Source organism: Pterocles gutturalis, unplaced genomic scaffold, assembly GCF_000699245.1.
Source record: "Pterocles gutturalis isolate BGI_N339 unplaced genomic scaffold, ASM69924v1 scaffold40474, whole genome shotgun sequence".
NCBI lineage: Eukaryota > Metazoa > Chordata > Aves > Pterocliformes > Pteroclidae > Pterocles > Pterocles gutturalis.
Window position 1 is genome coordinate 1 of NW_010134637.1, and position 22,827 is coordinate 22,827.

The 22,827-nt window shown below is 46.1% G+C and overlaps 2 protein-coding genes across 2 annotated transcripts; one reads left to right on the plus strand and one right to left on the minus strand.

Moving 5' to 3' along the window:
- Window positions 1–15: 15 nt before the first annotated feature.
- RHOF (ras homolog family member F (in filopodia)) lies at window positions 16–10,126 on the plus strand (the record flags this gene model as incomplete). Its single annotated transcript, XM_010081657.1, has 4 exons — window positions 16–109; window positions 6,813–6,922; window positions 7,691–7,825; window positions 9,962–10,126. Coding segments are annotated over 4 exons (504 nt in total), but the record flags the coding sequence as incomplete, so codon positions are not given.
- A 2,848-nt stretch (window positions 10,127–12,974) lies between these two features.
- LOC104457670 (transmembrane protein 120B) lies at window positions 12,975–20,395 on the minus strand (the record flags this gene model as incomplete). Its single annotated transcript, XM_010081656.1, has 11 exons — window positions 12,975–13,088; window positions 14,013–14,081; window positions 14,269–14,333; window positions 14,734–14,826; window positions 15,069–15,130; window positions 16,043–16,108; window positions 16,916–17,005; window positions 18,023–18,118; window positions 18,695–18,754; window positions 19,204–19,320; window positions 20,277–20,395. Coding segments are annotated over 11 exons (951 nt in total), but the record flags the coding sequence as incomplete, so codon positions are not given.
- Between the last annotated feature and the right edge of the window lie 2,432 nt (window positions 20,396–22,827).

Here is a 22,827-nt window from a genome sequence, read left to right on the forward strand (position 1 = left end):
CCGCTTCTTGTCCCTCCACAGGAGTACGCACCGTCCGTCTTCGAGAAATACACCACCAGCGTGACGGTGGGCAAGAAGGAGGTCACCCTGAATTTGTACGATACCGCAGGTAAGGGTCGTTTGGGGTTTTTTTTTCACACACTTTCTGTTTTCTCGATCCCAAACCTGCAAGAGGCGGTTTCTGTGCGGTTTTGTAATTTCAGACAAATAAGCAGAAACTGCTTGTAGGTGTAAATGCTGCTCCTGTGAACGTGCCCGTATTTCTGTTCTGGCAGCTTTTGCTGTGTCAATTTAAACCAGACTGTAAAGCTGGACATATGTCAAATTAGTTTCCTACTGGCATACTTTTAGTGTAATATTGCAGTTAAGACTGCTAGAGACTGAAAGATAAAAAAACCGGCAACCTGTTGCATGCGTAAATGTGCGTTCCATTAAAAAAAGCGTCCCTCCTCTAATGGCAGTTCTAGCCCTGGGCTCATTCATTATCTTAACAACCCACTTTATGAAGAAAATCACATCAAATAGCAAACATATCTGAAGGTATTAAAACCCAGTTCCCAGATGCAAAACATAATACAATCAACCAGGAAAATATTTTAATCTCCTGCCACGTGTGATCAAATAGTGAAAAAGGCTGGCTTCAGAAATAAAAGGCCATAGCAGTAAAAGTTATTTGAAAATGCTGGTAGTTTGTTCAGCTTCATTTCAGGAACTTGTGAAATGGTTTGTGTTCAACTTCATTCAAAGTTCCTAGATTCTGTTATCCAGCTGCATTCCTGAACAAAGCCTAAAATTGACACGCAGTCTGTTTCAGATCAGTGTAAATAATTTCTCTCAGTTCAAGCCTGTGGAGTTGTTCCAGATTTACACCAAGACAAATAAGAACTGAATGCAGTCCATATTAATTTTTAATAGTACTAAGACACACCTTTTTGCATACTGTACATGATGTCTGGATAATTTTAAAGGTTTTTAATCTAAAAGTGAATTTTATTGCTAATCTTTACTGCAGTATAGTAAGATGCTGAACACCCAAATTGCCAATATACTTTCCTGTGTTCGTGTTACTGTTCTTGAGGCTAGGGATTTGGATAATGCAGCTTGTACTGAATGGCAAGGCTTTTGTGTTTTAAGTCTTAAAGGAAAAGAGAAGGGCTGAAATCTAGTGTGAGCAACCAAAGCGAGCTTTCCTTAATATAATGTGTTGGCACAAAGAACTTGCCACAGTGAATGTGTTGAGTTTTTATGTTTGTTTGCTGTCAGTGTGGTCTTTCTGTCTGTCACACAGTTCCTGATATATGACCGGCTCTCATTTAAAATCACCATGCTGTGGCTTCCAACATTTGCCTTTGGAGTCTCTTCCAGGCTTTAAGGAGCATGGGCTGGATCCAGAAACAGCAGTCGGTAGGGCACGTTCAGTATTGCAGCACTAAACTCTCTCAAGCCTGACATAACTGCCCAGCTCCTTGTGTCATGCAGGGAGTTCAGCTCTGCGCAAGACCTACAGCCACCAGCATCCCGGAGAGTGCTCGCTGGACCCGGTGCTGGTTGCTTATTCAGCCTGTTTCAGTGTTTCCCTACCCTCACTGTAAAAAATGTCTTCCTTATATCTAGTCTAAATCTACCCTTTTTTAGTTTAAAACCGTTACTCCTTGTCCTCTCACAACAGGCCCTGATAAAAAGTTGCTCCCCAATTTTACCGTTTCCTTGTTCCAAAAGTGTTTACCCCTCCACATTTTGTTCACAGCTATAAATACTGTCTTGGACCAAAGCACTGCCCCATTGCAGAACAGAATGGGGCGTATTTTATGTGTGGTAAGATACTCTGGGAAGTGGAGATGCCATTTTTATGTAGCTGGCAGAGCTCTTTGCCATGACAGAGCTTTCCATTTCTCATCTGGAAATCTTGAAACCCAGCATGTTTCACCTCCCAAAAGTGTCAATGCCACCAGGCTACAAGTTGCCAGAGGCTGCTGACACTTGTCTCCTCCCTTCCTGTTAAATTTCTTTTGCTTTGCATGAGACACATCCAAATTATCAGGTATAAAGAAAGGGGGGACATTGCCACCTTGGTCAAGGCATTTGCTCAGGAGGGGGAAAGACTTGAGTTGTTGTTCTGTTTCAAAGCTTCTTGCATAGTTTTATGTTACAGATCTGTGACATACTCTGTAGTCCCAGCAGCTTTTCATCCTCTTTCTGAAGCTGGAAGTTATGCTAGAGGAAGAACTCACTTGAGCACGCATTTTAATCCCATCCTGTTTCTAATAATACAAAACTGATGCTGATTTCCTTAAGGGTTAGACTACAGTTGTGTCCTGTCCTCTTAAGTTCAAATAGTGGAGGAAGAGAAGAGCCAAGGCAGCATCCAGTTCAGGAGACGAGAGCTCCTGTCCCTCTGCCGTATGGATGCAGCATGGGAGATCCAGTTTTGGAAATGGTGTTTGGCTATGTTGACTTGCTTCTATGGCATCATGCAGCAGCAGCTCATTAAATTCCTCTCTCAGCTGGGTGATGAAGCTCTGGCGTGGATTTACAGCATCAATTGCAACTTAAAGAGGAGTCTAAGCATACAGTTTATTGCTGAAAGTACAGTGGTTTAACAGTGCAGCATATCAGCCATATTTTATGAATCATCTTCTGACTAAACTGCTTGAGTTGGTCTTGCTCTTCTCTAAAATCCTAAGACAGCTTTATGCTTGTGTTTTGCTTCTCAGTCTGAAAGGTTCCCACGTCATTCAGATTATCATAAAATCATTTAAATGGGACCAAAAGGATGTAAAACCATTTCTGAGGTGAAGGACTTCAGTTAAGTGCCACGTAGGAGCATAAGGGAGGAAAAGGCAAAGCCGTTCTTCTAAAAAGCATCGCTGGATCTTCATGTTGCACCCACTGCAGAAAGGACTTTGATACTTTTAGGATCTTTCTAAGAGCAACACTGTAAGGGGAAGGTAAAGGACAGGTTCAGCTCTGTGGGCTGTTTAAAGTTAGAAGGATTCTTTGTATTGTGAAGTCCTGTGCAGCTTGAGACTCTGAGCTTGTCCTGCTTGCTGAAGGACACAAACAAAGTACCCAAGAATCAAACATTTCAAGCTACAAAAGGTATTTTTTTTCTTTACAAGAATTTTGGTAACAAATGAAGTTAATGAGTTAGTCTAAAATATGCTAAAATAACTTTTTTTTTGTGAGACTTTTCTACTGTGCTACTCTGTCTTCCTCATCAGCAACACCTCTTGCTGTTGCAGGAAGTTGGTGGTACACATACGCAATGTGTAGAGGCTTTGTAATACCATTGGTCTCATCTGCAAACACGCTTTGCAGCTGCTTATTAATTCAAAGATTTCATTTCTTGCTGTGCTCAATAGAGACAAAGTCATTGAGAGGTGAATTAACTCTGTAATTTTTTATGTACTAAGGGAGCAGTGTTGATACTTCCGCTGCAGTTCAGACACAAGGTTCAGTTTCCGATGCTGTTTGGTGCAGGACTTTCTCAGACCAAAGAAAAGAGCTCTGCGGGGCTGGGAAGGAAGTCATGCCTCATCATTGCGGGTGCTCGCTCTGACTGGCAGGAAACACATGCAAAGCCTCCAGCGGGGTTTTTCAGGTCTGTAATGGCAGATGCACAGCAGTCTGAGGCCTTAAGAGAAATTTTTAAAGCCAGTATATGCAAGAGTAATTTTTCGTAACTTTGAAAGGGAAGGCATGCCTGAGGAAGACAAAAACCTCCAACTTTTTAATTGCAGCATGTCTCCCCTACCCCAAGTGTCCTCTTTTACAGGCTTTATTCCTGCCAAGAAGAAATTCTGTTTCCCAATTTTTTTCTAACCTGAGTAGTGGAAAAACATAGCTGCCTAGCTAATGACCATGGTATTCCCATGGAGCCAAGAAAACTGGGTGCATTTCTCGGCATCTGTGAGAGCTCCCCATTGCGCAGTTCCACGTTGGACCCAAACCGCAAATGTGGACTATTACAGACAACGCATGGACGTGTGTAGGAAGTGGTTGGCTGGTCTGGGCCGGGTGGCAGGATGTGACATTCTTCCTTACCCGCGGGCGGTTGGTGGCAATGGACAGCGCTGCTGTACATCAGGGCAGCACATACGGGTAGACTCTGTGGCTGGCAAGTCTTGACTCTCTCGTTCACCCTCTCCCGTCAATGGCAATGGGTGCTGAGGTCCTTCACGGACTGAGCAACGCACAGGCTGGCATTTCCTTGGTGGTGGACTGGCGAAGGGGTGAGGAAGAGCAGACAGAAGTGAACGTGCGTGTGAGACCGAGACCTGTGGTTTCACTTTTCCCATTCACCCTCAGCCATCACCTGAGGTCCTACCCCACTGTAGGACCAGTCACGCAGCATGGCACAGAGGCATGCAGGAATGATCTTTGCAAAGAATTAGCACCTTTTAGGTGATTTCAGCTGGACCCTTTTTTCTTTAAAAAACCAAACAGGGTCTCTGATGCTACAGTGAACTGCGGAAGGCAGAGGAGAGTCATGTAGGCATACATTTGACCAATTCTTCCACAGCATGCTTTTTGTTAATTGGGGAAAGAAAACAGCTACCTGTGCTTGAGGAAGCACGCTCAGGGGCTTTGCATATGCACTCAGTTACTGCTTAGGTTCAGCTTTGTTCCTGCATTTTAAAACTCCTCTAGTAGAAGACCTAAATCTGCACCAAATTAGCTCTGACCACAGACTGAGCAGCTTTACAGAGAAAAAGTCTCCCAGGCCCTTTCTTGCATTTCAGCAGCAGCACTTAAGGACAGGGGGTGAAAGGGATTGTTTCCAGTGAGAGGGGTTTTGATGTTTAGGCACAGCTTGATCTGAGTCCTATTACATCCTCAGCAACTGCAGAACTGCATCTGAGCTCTTACAGAATAGCTTCCTCTCCTTCCAAGGGAGCGCTGCAATCATCCGACAGAATACAAGTTAAGCAATTACCATCTAACCTTCCCCCTGTGGTCTCTGTGCTCTACCTTGTTCTGGGCTCTGTGTTTGAAATTGCAAATGTGCGTGTAGCCACATTTTATACAGCAGCGTTTTCCTGTGCATTTTTCTCAGTTCGCTTAAAAAACCAGAACTGCATAGCTGTATGTTCCAATGCCAGGCAAACTAACACATTTATTCCAGTGGCACTGTCCTGTCTGCCTCACAAACTGCCAGCGAGAACTTTTGATTTTACAGCCTACATTGGTAGAGTGTCAGAGGCGTGAACTTGAACAGGGAAAATTATACACAGCACATAACATTAGAGAAAGTTATCAGAAAAAAAAATGTTTGGCACTTGATGTGTTTAATGCATTTAGAGGATTACCTCAACAACAAAATGGTAAATTGGTTGCAAACACGTAGGTAGATTTGGGAGAATAAGAAGGGCTAAGCTTTGCTCTGGATGTTTATACAACATGCATAATTTTGTCAATTGTCTATTATTTCTGGATTAAACCTCGAGGGATCAATCCCTTTTTGTTCTGTACCTTGCCCATGGAGCATGCTGCTCTTGAAGAAGCTCAAATAAAGAGTGGAGCAAACCTGAGATTCCTGTTTTACAAACATCTCAGGCAAACTCAATAATGGCGTATCCAGCAGGGATTGCCTTGTAATGACCTGTATCTCGATCCATTGTTTAAATTAAGGAGGGGGGCAAAGTATTGCAGAATTATTGGCCTTCTGGTGTCTGCAATTCTTCAGATGGCAGCTGGGGACAAGCGTGTTGGGCAGTGATGAGTATGTGGCTTGGGACTGAGCCAAGTGCCAGGGCAGGCTGTTGGTATAAAGTTGGGGCATGCTGAAGTTTTCAGCATCCTTTCATTTGCAATACCAATAAAAGATTTGAGAGGTGTAACTTCCTTGTAGGGCAGTTTCTGGGCTGTGTGTACTTTGTGGTGATGGTGGGAAGGAATTGCATTCCCAGTTCTTGTTTTGGAAATTCGGTGCATCACAGAGACACACCTGATTCCAGGGGCAGCATTCAGGTGGCAAATAGATTTTTCTACAGAGTGCTTACATCACCGTTTCTTCCCTATTAAGTTTCTGAAATAATCTCAAATGAAAAAGATTGTGGGGTTTGGGTTTTTTTTGCCCCTGAGATGGCAACCATATCTGGTAATTACTTCTTTCTTGAATTTACATCTCTCAAAGCAAGACACCTTCAGCCCCCAGCAGGGCGATTACTGCTAAGGCATTTGTACAGCACGGGGAAGGGTACAGGTCTGAAGCAAATTAGCTTCCGCTTGTCAGATCACATGCTGGAATATCCCTAATCAGAAGTATGACAAGCCCCCTGCTTTTCCAGAATTCAGCAGCATCTCTAAGGTCTGCTGTGTAGTCCTGCTTCAAAGGCCAGTTCAGCCTGCCCCATGTTGCAGCCTGTCTTGTAAAATCGCGTGCTTGCTGCTACAGCGTGCAGTTCCTTCTCCTCGCAGTATCGCATGTGCAAATGTATTTGGGAGAATGGAGCCACTGCCAAATTGCAAATGTTTTAATCAATATCTGTCAGATTCCTCTTGCTGATTTTGCTTGTGAGCAGCAGCTTGGCAATCGGTGATTAGAACTGCTTCTAAGTGCTTAGCAGTTGGACAAAGCGGGCTTTTTATTAAAACTTCCCAAGGACCTGTTTTATATTCAGAAGCATCGTTTTGTCGGTGAAGAGGAATCTCCTGCGTTTAAGGGAAGGAATTTTACAAGTATGGAAAACTTTAAGTCTATGCAATTATAGTACCTTAGTTCTTGATCTCGAGTGTGTATCTTTGCATGTTCCCATCATGCTGCTTGTTAAGGACAGAGATTTTGTATCCAACCATTCTCTGTGTTTCAGGGCAGGAGGACTACGATCGGCTGCGGCCGCTTTCCTACCAGAACACAAACGTCGTGTTGATCTGTTATGATGTCATGAACCCCACAAGCTATGAGAACGTAACAGCCAAGGTAAAAGGCTTTCATAATTGCTTCAACCTTTTTAAATGAATTACATATGCCTGATGTATGACAAGATGTCAGATGAAAAAACCCAGTGCTTTTAGAATCCTGTGCCTCTGGGTGTGTAGATGCACAGATCACGCATCATGCGCTGAGCTGCAGGCCACAGACCTTGGACCTGGCGCTCACCCCTCCACGGCTCCTGAGTGCCCAGAGCTGGGGCTGACTCTGCCGTACACTGAAAAGATCAAACACCGGCGGTGGAGTCACTGCTTTATCTGAGCAACGTCACACGACCAACATTGCACGCAACCATTTTAGATTCAAGTCTACTTCTGCCAATTGCATATTTAACTACAGGGGAGAGACGTCAGCAACCACTTGTCTGTAGCAGGGTTTCTGCAATGCTCTGAAGTAGAAGTTAGCGTTCCTGTGAATAACACTAGGAAAACAAAGCAAGACTTGGGCCACATTCTGCGCTTAAATAGGACTTTAGAGGAGCTCTCGTGAATTTAAACAGATGTTAAATAAGTGCTTTGGCATAGTGACAGATGCCACCTACGTTTTTATAAAATAATTGACTTTGGGTAGGGCTTTTAAATGTTTCTGTCATGTAAAGAGTGCATGTTGGGCCCCTACCGCTAGATGAACAACTTTAAAATCTCTCAATTTGCAGCATATATTAAATACTGGTTCTGTTCCTTGGCTTTATTGTTTTGATTTCAGGGAAAAAAAAAAAAAAAGCCAGATATAAAAGTTTTGGTTTTCTGCCATCAGTGGTATCCTGAAGTGAATCACTTCTGCCGAGGGGTCCCGGTTGTACTGATCGGCTGCAAGACAGACCTTCGGAAAGACAAGGAACAGCTGCGCAAGCTCAGGGCTTCCAAGCAGGAGCCCATTACTTACAGCCAGGTAAATACAAGTGCACGTAAAGCGGTGTCCTCTTTGCAAGAGACAGAGCACACTTACGTCAGTGGCATTGTTCCTCATAAGTACAATCACAGATACTCCAGAATTACACAATCGCAGTGTCCAGATACAGAAATTATTGACAGCCAGCACCAACAGGGGTTTCTGTAAGTCCTTTTTGGAGGTGTCCGTGTCACCACCCATTTTTAGTACCAAAGTGAAGAGAAATTTGAAGCGCATTTTGCATATCCTGGGCTCTCTGAAAGGACACTACTAGCTACACCTTCTAGGCTCGTTACATCTCATTCTTGTTTCCTGTGACAGATGGGTTATTCCTGTTACAAATTTTAAGCCTCAACAAGTTTGTTGGACTCCCTTCATAACTTCTGTCAGGATACATTGCTCCCATCACTGGTACGTTGAGCAGGATTGTGATAAAGACTGGAGATGCTAGGATACACATTACAGTATTAAAAATACTGACTGTTGTGGAAAAAAAATGTGTTTTGCAAACCCTATTTAAAAATAAATCCTTTCAAGGACAACAGCAAAAACATCTGCAAGGCTTCTCTAACATAAGAGACTTTTCTTTGAAGTCTCTAAAGTAATCTTAAAAAAAATTTTACATATTATCAAATGTTTTCAATTTAAGTATTACAGAGCAGTGGGACTTACAGCTAGTGTTACAACACCGGTATAGCTGTCCTCAGTACAGGGGAGACAGTCAGTGATGGAACAGCTTGTCCCATGTCACATGAGACCTTTCCGCTCTCCCACTTTATTTTTTTTTTTTAAACTACAAACCCATCCTCCTCCTCTCATCTCAGAGCAAGAACAGCAGCTTCAGGCTGTTGGAGACACAAGTCCGGGGAACAAGGTTAAGTGCACCAAGACCTTGAATGAATCACTACTTGTTCTAAAAAAGAAACTGCATCACCACTAAACCACACTGGGACTTTCAGCTTGTCTTCCTTGTGCACAGGATGAGATGCCCGTTCTGTCACTTTGTGAACAGCTGCAGATTGTTCCTCATTTGCGTTAGTAACTCCTTCATCCCCCTCACATGTGAGGTTTAGGACAGGCAACGGACACTTGGCAAGTCTGCTGAGGCCTCATGCGAGTGAATTCCAGGGCCCACACGATGCACAAACTTTGTCTCTTACATTGGCCCTCCCACTTGGTTGTTCTCCCCTTGCGTATACACTGCCTGAGTCTTTTACAGCTGCTGGCATCTTGAGTCATGCGACGTGATGCTGTCAGTGCCAGGCACAGAGGAGCTGAACAGTATCTGCCAGCACTGCAGCTTGCAAACAACTGTAAGGAGACAAACTTCGCTTAAATATGAAGAAAAAAATCCCGCTAGAGAAGCCCGAGTGCTCAAGTGATCCCACTCCCAGGGCTTGTAATGAACAAATGCAGAGTTTGTGAGCTGGGGGCTGCAGACCTGGAATTCACTCTCCAAGGCTCACAAGCACTAAAAGCTGGGGGCTGGCTCTGCTGACAGTAAAAGGATCACAAGCAAAGTAAGAAATCGCTGTGTTCTGTCTGTAGTGATTTTGCACAACCAGGATTGCATGTGAACATTTTACATTCTAGTCTGATCCCGCTGCATGCGTTCGGGTGCGAAACACAGTCGCCCATTCGTGTATACAAGGAGCCCTTGTGATGCTCCAAAGCAAAAGTCAGGGTTCCTGCATGTGCCCCAGCAAAACAAGGCGACTCACGGGTCCAGATTCTGCTCTTGCATGTGACGTTCATTACTAAAGGTGACATCACATAATAGTTAAGGTCAGGCCTGAAAAACTATCGCCGGTAGACATCTTATCCTCACTTACCTACCTCATCATTTCTTTCAAACAAGTTTAATAGTGAGAATATTTTACACTATTACACTGCATTGTAGAGTCTCCAATGCACTGAGCTGTTAGGCCAGGCAGAGGAAAAAAAAAACAGTTTATTTGACAGTGCCTCGGTTTATTACCAATGCCACTTCCACTCCGGCACGATACTCAGAGGTGGCTTCTTTCTTCCTGACCTCATGATACAGAGATGTACAAAATCATTCCCTTTCTTTCCCATCTCACCTTCCTTCTCCCGTACGTTGGGTTTACATCTTTTCTTACCTTTTGTTCTTTCCAGGGTGAAGCAGCTTGTCAGCAGATTAATGGAGAAATTTATCTGGAGTGTTCAGCAAAATGTCGTGAAAACATAGAAAGTGTTTTTAAAGAAGCGACAACCATTGCACTGAATGCCATGAAAAAAGCCAAGCGCCAGAAGAAAGAGCGAGTGTGCTCAGTGTTATGATCTGGACTGCAAGAGAGCATCGACTGCACGACAGCAAAGCGATTCAGCTTTTGGAAACTGTATAACTTCAAAGACCTTTTTTTCATTATATATTTGTATTCCTAGAACAATTTTTATTTTAAAATTTTAATTATTTTGAGTATTTTTGCACTTTTGTTGCACTGCTCTCAAAAAATGTTCAAAGTTCTTTATCAAGGTTAACGTGTGCTGCATGCCTTTGTCCATCTGGCTTTTGCTCCTAACTGCAAACAACCACCAGTCAGGTCTTGGACTCACTATTTAAATTGCAACGAACAGTGACTGCTACTCTATGATTTAATTAGTGGGGTTTTTCCTCTGCAAAATAATTGTGGCATGTTATAGCTACAATTTACTGTCTTTTTCAAGGAGAAAAGCCACATCTTTTAGAAGTGTTGTTAGAGGAGCTTATCAGGCACCTTTGAAGAAACCAAAATTAAGTTTTGTCTTCATGTTTTCAAATTAATTTGGTGGCAGTGGTATGAGTTAGCCCCAAGCTGCCCCCAGAGTGCGCAGACAGAGCATCCACTCCTGCCCCTGCACCACGGGGCCGGCTTTGCAGAGCTGCTCCGTAGAGCTCTCCTTGCAAGGCCTGCTGCTGGAGTGGAAAGTGGTATTTATCGACAGAAATCCAGCGGTTCCTCCAATTCCGAAATGGAATATTGTGGAAAATATTTAATTTGCAGCACTCAAAGTTAGAAGTGCTCCAAGCAGCTACTACGTGTAATGTGAAGTCAGTTTGACAATAAACTTACATAGCGTATTTAATACATGAGAGGTGCAAGTATTGGTGCACGCTAGGGGAAATCCCTAACTCATTTCAATTAACCGATGAAATAATCTCCACTGCTATAAATTAACATTCTCCCTTCTGTGCTGAAGGTGCCAGGTGCCTGTTTAAAGATGAGGGATGCTCCCACTGCACAGCAGAGTACACGTGCCTCAGATCTGCCAGTTCTTTTGCACATCCCATGCAGTGGGATCACAGATTTTGGGAGCAGTCACTAGTTTGCAGCCATCGTATAAACCAAACCTGGGAGGGAGAAGAGGTTTCTGCAGTACAGGTGTTGCCAAAAGCTCTCTGTGCAAGGCAACTACAGCCCATCCTAAAGGAGAACATGTAGGAGAAAAACAAATGTTTGTACACATCTTTGACTATAGAAAAATCTTGCAGAATTGTGCAGCCCTTGTCAGTAAAAGACACAGAAGCACCTCTCACCCCACCCAGTATGAAACTGAAACATCAACGTGCAGGAAGTTACTGCGTTTACCCTGAGCTCCGTGGTGGGAACCTTTCTTGCTTTTTTAATCCGAGTTTCTCATGCTGCAGAACTCAAGTTACTCACCACGTGTAGAGCTCCCCACCCCGGTGAACCACATCCACTGCTCAGACCCAGCGGGTTCCAGCATCGCTCTCAAAATAAAACAATTTACATTTCACAGAGTGTTCAAAGGATTAAAAAAAAAAAAAAAAAAAAAAAAGGTGCGCAGAAGTCAAAAGTAAATGTAGCAAGATACAGCCCAGCTAGTGTGAAAGCTGTTGAAAATATGCAAATTGCTATTTATTGTTCATGCCCACAGGAGTGACACTGTAACGGAAATTTCGCTAGCCTTGCAGCAACAGGACTGATGAAACCGTTTCACGTCTGTAGTGCATGTGCATTTCTTCATGAGCACGCTTACTGGGAGAAAGGCATAATTTTACGATCACGCTCTGCCAGAGCATATGCCCAATTTGGGCTTTGTGCTCGCTCAAAGGAAGCCTTCACCGTTGGGAGAGACGCTGCCCAGAGCAGCTCAGTACTGCAGCTGGCGCAGGAGGTAAAGGTGTGACAGCACCCAACTCAAGCTTATTGGGATGAGTAAGTTCAAGCAGCACAAGGAGTTAAGCAGGCTGGCAGCATTTGTGCTCTGCCCCCCTCCTGAAGGTGCGTTTACATTCTCTTAACACTTGGTGCAAGCCCAGCATCTAAAGAAAGTATTTATATTTCTGCTGAGCCTGTCCTCCCCTCTCCAGAACAGCACTGGGAGTGGAAAAACACTGGAAACAGAAACCAAAGGGCAACTGCACTTACTGCCAGTGGTCAAGGCCATCTTAAGGAAAAATGGTGTCTCAAAAAACCAACCCCAAGGGGGGGGGGGTATTTGTTAATAAAAAGGGGCTCAAGTAGCTGCATATGGAATTATTTATTTTAGGTCTTTTCCAGGCCTGGCCAGATGACCTGGGCTCCCTAGAAGAGCGCAAGCAGACGTCTCTGCCATGTAACAACAGGTTTTGCTTGCTTGTTTTTAAAAGATTTCTTTCAATAGCTTTTTTTAAAAGTGTATATAGCAGCAGGATGGTGCAAAGATGGGCGTTGTTTTTTCACAGTACACACAGGTTAGTATTGCCACTGAAAATATGCCTGAAACAAATGCCTTTAAAAAACGGACTGGTCATAAACCTTCGCAAATCCAACACCCAGAATTTAAATAATAAAACTGGAAAGAGTTAAATAGCGTTCCAGAACTGGAATTACAGTAGGTCCCACATTCTCTCAATGCTGGCAATCCGCCAGGCAGGTACATGCTGCTCTATATACAGAAAAAACCAAAAGCAAACATGTTTTGTATTAAATACACATAAATAGCAGGACCACGGACTGGAGAGCCATGCTTGCGTTAATACCGAGTCTGTGCTGGCAGAGTCCAGACCCTTCGACAAACACGGGGACGGACAAGTCCTTCCGAGCCCGTCCACGGCGTTGCTGGGGTTTATAGCAGGATCCATCCCAAAACCAGCGCCTGCTCTGGGCGGAGGGACGGCAGCCGGCATGCCGGGGAGGAGGGTTCACAGCTTCTTCATTTTGTCTTTGTTTTTCTGGAGTTTAGTGTGCACCACTTTGAGAGTAGTGAGGAAGTTCCCGAGGAAAAGCAGCAGAAATGTGATAGCCAACACAAAAACCTGAGAGGGGACAAAAAGGAGGAGAAAAGGTGAGAGCTGAGGGTATTGCTCTGGCCACGTTTAAGCGAGCTCTGAAGGGGCTCAGTTGGCAAAGCCCAGGGATCCATTAGCACACGAGGAGAGAAGATCGTAGCCAAATAGAGCTGTGTGCATTAACAAGAAGTGTATTTTTATCATTATAATTTAAGTAGCATTTGCTACTTTTTAATATTAAAACATGGACGACATTCAACATTGCTGGACTCCACCAGTAAAACCAAATCATTCAGTCCAACGTAACAGACTAACATCGTGCTACCAGCACCTGGGGGACTGACACACTTCTGCGGGAAGCTGTGTTCCTCCTGAACAAAGCGAGCACACCAGCTACAGCATGATGTGACCAAAACACAGACCATGAGATGATCTGCAGCGCTGCACACGTGATGTGGTCCAGTCTGCATCCATAGGAGCAACTGTACAGCTGTGGAATGGACAGACACATGTGACGGGTGACAGCAACCAAGAAAAAAGTGGAAGGGTCCCTAAAAGTGGGGCAATAAAGTCAATGGTATATTTTTGAAGTGATTCACTGCCATTGTTCTTTTGTATCAGATTTTTGTACGTGTTACCCATGGATCAGCCACAATGAAGAACCAGCAGCTCAGCAGCCATTGCTATTAAATGTCCGCACGCACAAACAAGATGGTGAGATATTCACCCATATGTGTTTTCTTCCCCCTGCATCCTCTGACTTTCAGTTTGTGTGGTCACCCGTGGGTGCCAGTTTCCCTATAGTAACTGACATTTTCTCTTGTGGAGGCTCTGTGCCACATCAGCCTGAGCTATTTAGATGGAGTCAGGTGCCCAAATATCTTTAAGGATGTCGTTAGACACCCCCTCTCCCCATGGTCTGTGCTTTTTCTGAGCAGAACCGACACCCACCTGCCATTCTTTGCACTCCTTATGCCTCGACAATCCAAAAAGTGTGATTGCATTGTACAGCTGCCAGAACTAAAAAGGGAACAAAAAAAAAAAAAAAGGGAATTTAACTGCTAGCAAAAAAGGCCAATTTAGAAACATTTGCCACAGGTGCATGTGATCTAAAGATCTAAAGCACCTTTTTACAGTGCTGCTGCCGCAGCGGCAGACCCTCCCCAGCCCTGCGCCGCAGAGGGAGGAACGAGATTGCCCAACTTACATGCCCAAAGAACAAGAAGGGAAGGAGAAATGTCAGCCCCCGCCACATCCAGGACTGAAATCCTTCTGGAAAAGGTGAACAGAAGAGGCAGAGCGTGAGCAGAGACAAGCCGGGACCGGAGCTGAGCCCTCCCCACCCAGCCCAGCCCATAAGGGCTGTTCCCGTCCTGCCTCACAATAACCCACTGGTTTAAAATGCAGACTTAGAGGTGGGGGTAATGGGAGGAGGATGAAGATGGGGGTGACCCAAACATCCATCTTCACCCTTGCAAGGGCTGAGGGTGATCAGAGCGCTCTGCTCCCGCCCCACAGGACCTGAGGAGGGGTTAAAGCCTCGGTCCCTGTCCTGCCTTGGGACACAGGCAGCAGGGCAGGGGGGCAGCTCTGCCAAGCTTGCTCTCGGAATGCCGCACACTGTATCTAGAATCAGTGCAAAAACCTCACAAAGCATTGTGGAAAACCTCACCTACTGTAAGGTCCAAGTGGTTTCTCTCCCCCAAAGCACGGAGTCTGTAGAGGCAGCCCCTCTGGTAGTAATACTGTAGGAACTGAACGCAGCCTGGAGGAGGAGAGAGAAAACACCCCTGGCTAGTCAGAAGTGTGATAAACCTAACAAACGATTCTAATAATGTTTAATCCAACAGCATTTCATTATTGTCTATACATTGTATGTTTCCATGCTATGGTTTATATTTCTACAGTTTAATACCCCACTGTTTACCAAGCAGAAGCATTTTCTTCTAAGCAGGTAAGATACAAAACTATTTTATCCCTTGAAAAAGCAAGACAAGATATACTTACTCTGAAATATTGAAAATGCTAAAAATTGACTGCGAAACATTTGATACATGAGTCCATCTGGCCTGAAAGCAAAATACAAAGGAGGTCTATTGGTTTGGTAAAAAGCTGACGACACAGTGCCCTTCCCCGCCAAGCCGCATCCCATCAGCAAACGAAGCAAGCAGCTGGTACCCAGCCCGCTCCACCTCATCGCGAGCCCAGAGAGGAGGGTGCTACGGTCGCACATCACAACTTGGCGTGTAGGAAACGCTCTAATTAATTAATTAATTATGTTTCACCTCTCCAAAAGGTATAAATGCTGCCCAGCCCTGTTTTCTCCAGGCAGGGGGTGGCTGTGCTCCTTGTCCTAAGGGTAGTTCAGGATTGACAGAGGACAGGGGACCTTCTGCTCCCGCCACTGCGTCATCCCCTTACAGATCCAGGAGCAGAAACATTTGTTGTTTTAAAACAATTTTTAATTATTAACTCATCAGTTCATGCCAAAGTCAGGACGGGCTGCAGAGGCGCCGTACGCGGGCGCATCGCTGCGTTGTTTGACCAACACCACCACCCCTTGGAAGGGAACCTGAATTTTTGGCTTTATTCTGTTTGTAACCTGGGCTCAGCAAAGCCACCAAACAGATGCATTTTGTGGTGTCCTCCCTCTAAAGCAAAGCACTGCTTGTTTGCTTGGTTACACAGAGAGGAACCGGGAGGCGTGCAGAGATTTTGCTACCATCAGCATAGCTACAGCTCAGGGTTTGGGGTTTTCTTTTTTTTTTTTTAAAGCAGCAATGTAAACACAAACCTGCGGTGTTCTAGGTGTTCTATTTATCATTGAGCACATCCATAACACCAGACAAATGTCAAACCTGACGCTTTGCTGTGCGCCCATGCAGCCACAGCTTTGCGGACACGCTGGATTTAAGTGCTGAGACGATGCCAAGGCTGTGACACAGGCTTGAGGCACCTCGAGCAGGCGCGAGCAGACTCACCACGTCAACATGACTCCGGACAGGAACGTGGAGACGTAGTGATGAGACACCCACCAGCCTTTGATCCTGAACAGGAAAAATGCAGCAGTTAGATGAGAAACATGGATTTTAGCCTTGTAAGTCTGGCTTTAGAGACAAAAAAAAAAAAAAAAAAAAAAAAGCCCCCCTTGGGGAGGAGCAGGGGGAACAGGGAAGAAAACAGATGGCCCGACTCATGCAGAAGAGGTGTCGTGGAGCCCAGTCCTGACAATATGGCTTAGTCAGGGGCACGAATCCACGGCTGCTGGAGGGATGCTCAGGACCAGGGCACATCTCGCGCACTCCCAGGAGCTCCCCAGCACAGTGAGGAGCAGCAGTCCCCGCAGCATGAGGTACTGCGGTGACTAACGATGTACAAGTTTCAGCCCACACACCCTTTTTTTTTTTCTTTCCATGCCATGCAAATAAGCGACATTTACAAGTCCTCTCTGTGAGGTGGCTGTTCCTTTCAGCCACGAACGCTGCAGAAAGCTCAGAAAATTACCGTAAAGTCAGCAAGGGCTGTAGCAAGGCAAAATCACAAAGTGAAGAGCTGCCCCAGGGACTCTACATCCCCACACTTTGTTTTTTCCTCTTCATCTCCATCCCCACAACAATCCCCCAAGAGCTTACAGACTTTTGGGACCTGCACCTTCTCCTCCCACCCCAAACCTCAGGTGGCCACATCTGCCCTTGGGAGCAACAAGGGAAGGGGATGGAGACAACAGACCCTGCAGAGAGGCATTGGCATCTCGGATTTGCCAGGCTTCAGCGCCAGGCTGAATGCCCTTTTGTTGCTTGTTTTAATTTAAGGACATTTCATGCTTTAAATAGTTTTCGCAGGTTGAACAGTACCTTGATCCATTGCTAATGAGAATGCTTTCCCGTATCGTCAGCGTGCAGTAATACCACACCAACAGAAAGTTAAACACTTCATCTGTCACCCTGTTAAACAGAGAAAAAAAAAAAAGTCCTGTTAATTATAAAGACACATTAAAAAAAAAAAAAACTATCTTCCTCCCTCCCCTTGGTGTGACTGAAAACCTGCCCAAATGAGGCCACAGACACAGAGCCCCAGCCCTGAACATCTCTAATCCATGCGCAGAGCCGCGAGCATCGGCAGCACCGCCAGGTCCAGAGTCCTTTCCTCCGGGCAGTGCCCCACGACACAACACTGCAGATCGTGAGCCGATAAGCAGGTACACGGAGATGACATTAATTCCTTCTGAAGGAGAGAAAGCACCATGGAAGCAGCGGATGATCCAATTTAGAGAGGCATTTCCAGGCTAATTCAATGAGGAGATTCCATGAGATCTATATAAATCCAATCAACTAAAAGAGCAGAAGAGCATTACACTCTGGGGGGAAAAAAAAAAACAACTTTACTTTGCCATTTGCAAACCCCTGAAGCCAAGGGGATTTGGGGCAGCATTGTTCTTTGATATGCTCCTGCATTCACCCCAGACCCAGGGCAACCTCAGTGGAAGTGCCCAGCTCCAACATTTTCCTGATTTTTAAGCAAAACTGAATAGTGGAAGCTTGTTGGTGCTCAGGTACTTTTTCGTGACCTAGAGAGAACATTTCATGTCTGATCATTTCGTGCTCATCCTCTCTCGCTGCCTTTGCAGCCCCAGCGCTGCGGCACGGTGCCGGGGACAACCTGTGAGCAAAACCAACTGCTCGTGCCCAAGCACAGCATGATGCTGGAAAAACAACAGATGAGGAAACACGATGCTGGACTCCTCCGAGCTACAAGAGACTCCAAGAAAAGTTGAAGAAGGAAAAACAAGTAGCTAAGTTACAGGTCCTGGCGGTGTTGGAGAAGAGGTGTAAAAGCTCTCCTGCTCTCCAAAGCCTAAACATGGCCAGAGCCCACCTCACTAACAGAAGAGAACAGTTAGTTCAAACCCAGCACGTTTTTATTCAAAATACTTGATTAAAAAAAAAAAAATGCAGGCTTACCTGTAGTGGAGAATAAACCTGCAGGCAATGGCCCCCAGTAACAAAATTATGGTCAGATAAAGTTTGAACTTCTCATACTCGTCCTTGTAGGCAAACCTGGAAGGGAACAGTCGCTGTTTACAGACACAAGCGGGTGTTTTACCAGAATTTCACTTTTTTCAAACTAGATACAAATCCACATGCCAAGCCCAGGGGCAGAAGTTTTGCTGAAACATTTAAAAAACCAGCAGACAGCAGTGAAAGGCAGCGTTCTGCCTGCAGGGTCCAGCGAGGCTGCACGGCCATTAGGCTGCAAGACAACGGCTTAAGTCCTTAAGAGCTGGCTTCTGGGTTGGCATGATAGGATTAAAAATAATAATAGTAATAATATCTCCATTTTCTGGAGATATTATCTGTATGCTTAGACATTGCAATACCATTTTTCATTGCAAAAAAGCCCCTTACAATTAAGGCAGCAGGCTGGGCTGGGCTTCAAAGCAAGTGATGGATGTAATCCATCGGAGATACACGAAGCGTTAGCTTGGCCCCGCGTCATGGTCTGAGTTGCCCACCCTCAACACTTCATCCTTTACCAGCCCTAAGAGAAAACCATTCCCATTGCTGGGCTTCAGTCCATATCCGCGGCTGGCCCCAGAGAAACCCAAATTCTCATGCGTGGAAACGCTCACTTACTTTGCCTGGTTACTCAGGAGAGTTACATTCACATTTCCCAGCACCAGGTTTAGGTACAGGCTGGAAGACAAAAACCAAGAGCAGACCCAAGTTAAGTCCCAAGTACGACCTAAGAAATCCATCCTAGCAACGCCACTTGGAGCAAAGCATAAATTTTAAGTTGGTTGAAAACACTATTTAAAAAAAAAATAAAAGAGAGAAAATCCTTGTGCTGATTTAGTCTTAAAAAAATCAGCAGAGGGAAACATTGGTTTGCAATGGTGAGCTGCACGATCTCTGGCCAATGCAGAGTTACTTTTATTTTAACAAGAAAACCTGTACTGCCTACACACAGCACAGTCACACACACTTCCAGCTAACGAATTCAGTGTACAACTGACACAGCACCTCAGCAAGAGACTGATGACTAATCCAGTTTTGCATGGATTTCTTCAACATACACATGATCCTTTGGGAACACCACCGCTGCGAACACTTAGAAAAACCAGCCTCCCCAGCGACTCACGTACCCGTTCTTCTTTGGCAAGTAGGCTTCCATGTCGAAGAAGGCATTCTGCCTCTCCTTGATCTGGGCGCTGATCTCCTGAATGAGAGCAAACTCTTCAGGACTCGCTCTGGGCTTGCACCTGCAAGAACACAGAAACAAAATATTCCTGTTCACGTTTTAACCTCCTTTTTATTTAAAGGAAAATAATTACGTCATAAAATCCGCACCGTTACAAAGCTAACTGCGCGAGTTGATGCCGTTGCACACATTGCTCCTGCATGTCTGCAGCACCGTTCGGCTTACCATGACTATTTCACTGCCTGGTTTACACCGTTGTAGGTTATTTCAACCAGCTGGTTTATAGATCAGCTCCTCTCTTTATCTCAGCCCAGGGAGAGGATCCCGTATTTCGTCCCTAGCAGAGCACTCAGGGAATATTGTGGGTTTTTGCAGAATTTCCATTTTGGGAACTTTGTGCACAGTTTCAGGCCCTGCCCTCGCAAGGCTGCAGCTCATCGGGCATGAAGTATTTCAGGATGTAACAGAACACATGGCTGATGATTTACCGACAAACGGCGGTTTCACCAATTAATGTGAAACAGAGCAGAGCACCGCGGCGTTAGCAACCCATGGTGTCACAGGTGCTGTTCTCAGACCTGCACACATGGAATTCAGCCCGTGGCTCCCGGGGATCAGCTGAGCAGCCAAAGACTGTTCCCTGCTGTCAATCCACCCGGGAGCAGGTTTTACCTTTGGGTTCAAGGATTGATGCTGCTCTTCCAGCACAGCTTACGGAGCAAGTCTTTGCTCACCTAGCAAAGCACCCGGACCAAGAGCTGTACGGTTCTGCAGTGTGTGGGACCAACTGCAAGGATGGGAACCCACACAGGCTCCCTCCAAGATCGTTATTTACAGGACTGCATCTCTCATGGGGCTACAAATGTGATAAATGGAGGTGACTCAAGATTAACACAGAGCAAAATTACCACCGTGATACAGACTGCGTATTAAAATGCTAAAAATCCAAACATTTCAGCCCTTTGGGAAGGAGAACCATCCCATCCCCACCTCCTCCACCCTCCGCTCTCCCGTTACCGTTGCAGGCTGTGCTTCAGATCCCTGAGTGTCTTCTTCTGCCGGTGGATGGAGCTGCTGCAGGCGGTCTGGAGGCTGGTGACTTCTTCCAGTTTCTGCCGGTAAACTTTGTGTGTTTCCTGCAGGAGAAGAGCAGACAATTGGTGGGAAGAGCCCTTCTAGGTTACACGTTTCATTTGGTCCTTGCCTCTGAAGGAAGCAAGCAAAACCCTGGTTTTGGGGAGTCAGCAGGCACCTCTGCAAACAAGGAAGGAGGGGGCGATGCCAAACCAGCATGGATCCAACACGGGTTAAAGGGACACTAATGAAATTCCTGCAAAAGGAAGAGCATCTTCTCTATGCTCATCTCATTTCCTCCTTCTAGCGAGCTTTCCCACTCAGGAGCTCCTTGTTCCATGACTATTTGCACGGCTGCTTTATCTACCAGCCCATCAACAACCACAGAGAATTACCACCAGTTTTCCTGGAGCATCAACATGGTGCTAAAACTATCCAGAATAAATCTCCTCCTCGTCAGGACCTGGCTGGTAGCTGTTCATTATTCACCAGAGCAATGCAAAACAAGCTCCGGTATCCCATTTAAAATCCTTAATAACCAAACTAACCATGTCCAGACACCGCAGCTCTCATCGCTTCAGGGTTGATTTGGCTTCACTAAGCAGGGCCAGGACTTAGGGGCTTGCTGGATTGCAGAGCGACTCATTCTGCTTCTCTAGATGTCACGGAACAGAGTCTTTTGAAAGGCTGGTTCAAAGGGTGGAAGGAGCTCTTCGCCAAAAAAGTGCTTGACATTTATTGGAAACATAAACATGTAAGTTGAGAGCTGGTAAATTCTACCACTAGCCAAAACCATCAGGATAACGATTGCAAAATGACCCTGGTAGTTAGAAGAACATAACATTTGCTAGGGGTGAAGTTATTTATTCATCAAGAGAGGTGACCGCTTACAAAGGGGACCCTCCGGCAGCGCAGGGAGCTCACCGCTGCCTTTACACTATCACGTACAACAGCTGGCAGCCCAAACAGCACAAACCCATGGACGTGGCCGGTCAGAAGCGCTTTGCAAACCTGGACATCCCCCAGCCCCATCTCACAGCTGGTCCTTGCTGCCCCGAGGAGATGCTCAGCACTGCTGTGTGGCAGCATCAGCCCCTTCGGAGCCGCTCAGGTCAGAGCTCCCCAAATACCACCAGAGCCCCACATGCCCCACGCCAGCCACCCGGCACGTGGGGACAGGAGCTGTGACCAGAGTCCAACATCCTCCTCTGCAGAAGGAGGACACAGCCCCTGACCCAGAACTCACAACACCATTACAAAATCCAAGACGGGCCAGGAGTGCATTGGAACAGATTGTTTCACCCCATGGGGCCGCAGCTGCTCTCCATACACAAAAAAATAATCTGCCACCATCCATTTTTTTTCCCACTGGCATTGCAGAAGAGACCCTTGTAGTGGGGGTGACCAAAGTACCTTGGAAAAGGCCAGCAAGGAGCTTCTGTGCAGCCTGGGACCAGCATTTCCAGCTGGAGATGAGAGCCAGGCCGGCCAAAAGGGCACTGATGGGGTGACGCAGGCGTGGAGGGGGTCCGGCTGCTGCTGGGAAAACCATGATTCTCAAGAGCAAGAGATGCTCAAGTGTGTCCAAAAAGCCGTGTGCAAGGGCAAGCATGAGCAGACATCCAATGTTGTCATACTAAACAGTTGGGATTTTTACTGTGCACTGGAAGGTTTGAGTTGAACCCAGCTGGGGAGCACAGAGCCCTCCTCCAAAGCCGAAGCCCCACCAGCACCTCACGGAGCCAGAGCAGAGTCACGTCCCCAGGAGAGCACCGTGTTCCCCTCTTCTGCAACGCTGCCTTCACATAGAAACCCCCTGAAGCTCTCAGATAACGGATGTTATCCCAACTTTTCCCCTCTGCAGTCCTGACCGCTGGGCAATTCCACCTTGTGCCACCAGCAGCACACCAAGAAGCAGCACCCACCAAGAAGCACCTCTGCTTTCCTTTTATAGATGGGGAAACTGAGGCAGGGATAAATCACAGACAATCTGCTGCGGTTTAGGTCAGACTTGAGCAGCACACGCTGCGAGGAGACCGGCCGGCACACACAGGATTTACTGCAAACAAGCGATGAACAGAAACCAGCTGGCCATCGCCCCAGCGCCCAGCCCCCGCCTCTCCTTCTGCTACCAGGGCTACCACCCGAACTAGCTTCTCATTAGAGAAGATGAAAAATCTGGAAATCATGCTTTTTCTGCCTAAAAGAGGCTCCCAGCCACCCCGGCCGTGGGTTAAAACTGGCGTAAAGATGAAAGCACGTGCAGAGGCGTCGATGCCACGCGGGGAAGGTGTCTGGATGTAAAGGCGTTTTGCAGAAGCAGCTCTCAGCCCCCACTCCGAGTCCCTTCTGCCCCTCAACGCTCCTCTGCCAGATGGAAACACAGCATCGGAACCCCTCGTACCCACCGCAGGGGATGAAACTGCGGCCAGGCGATGCTCCCAGCGCGGGTGGCGGCTGCATCGCTCCCTGGGCCACTCCACAGGGGTACAAA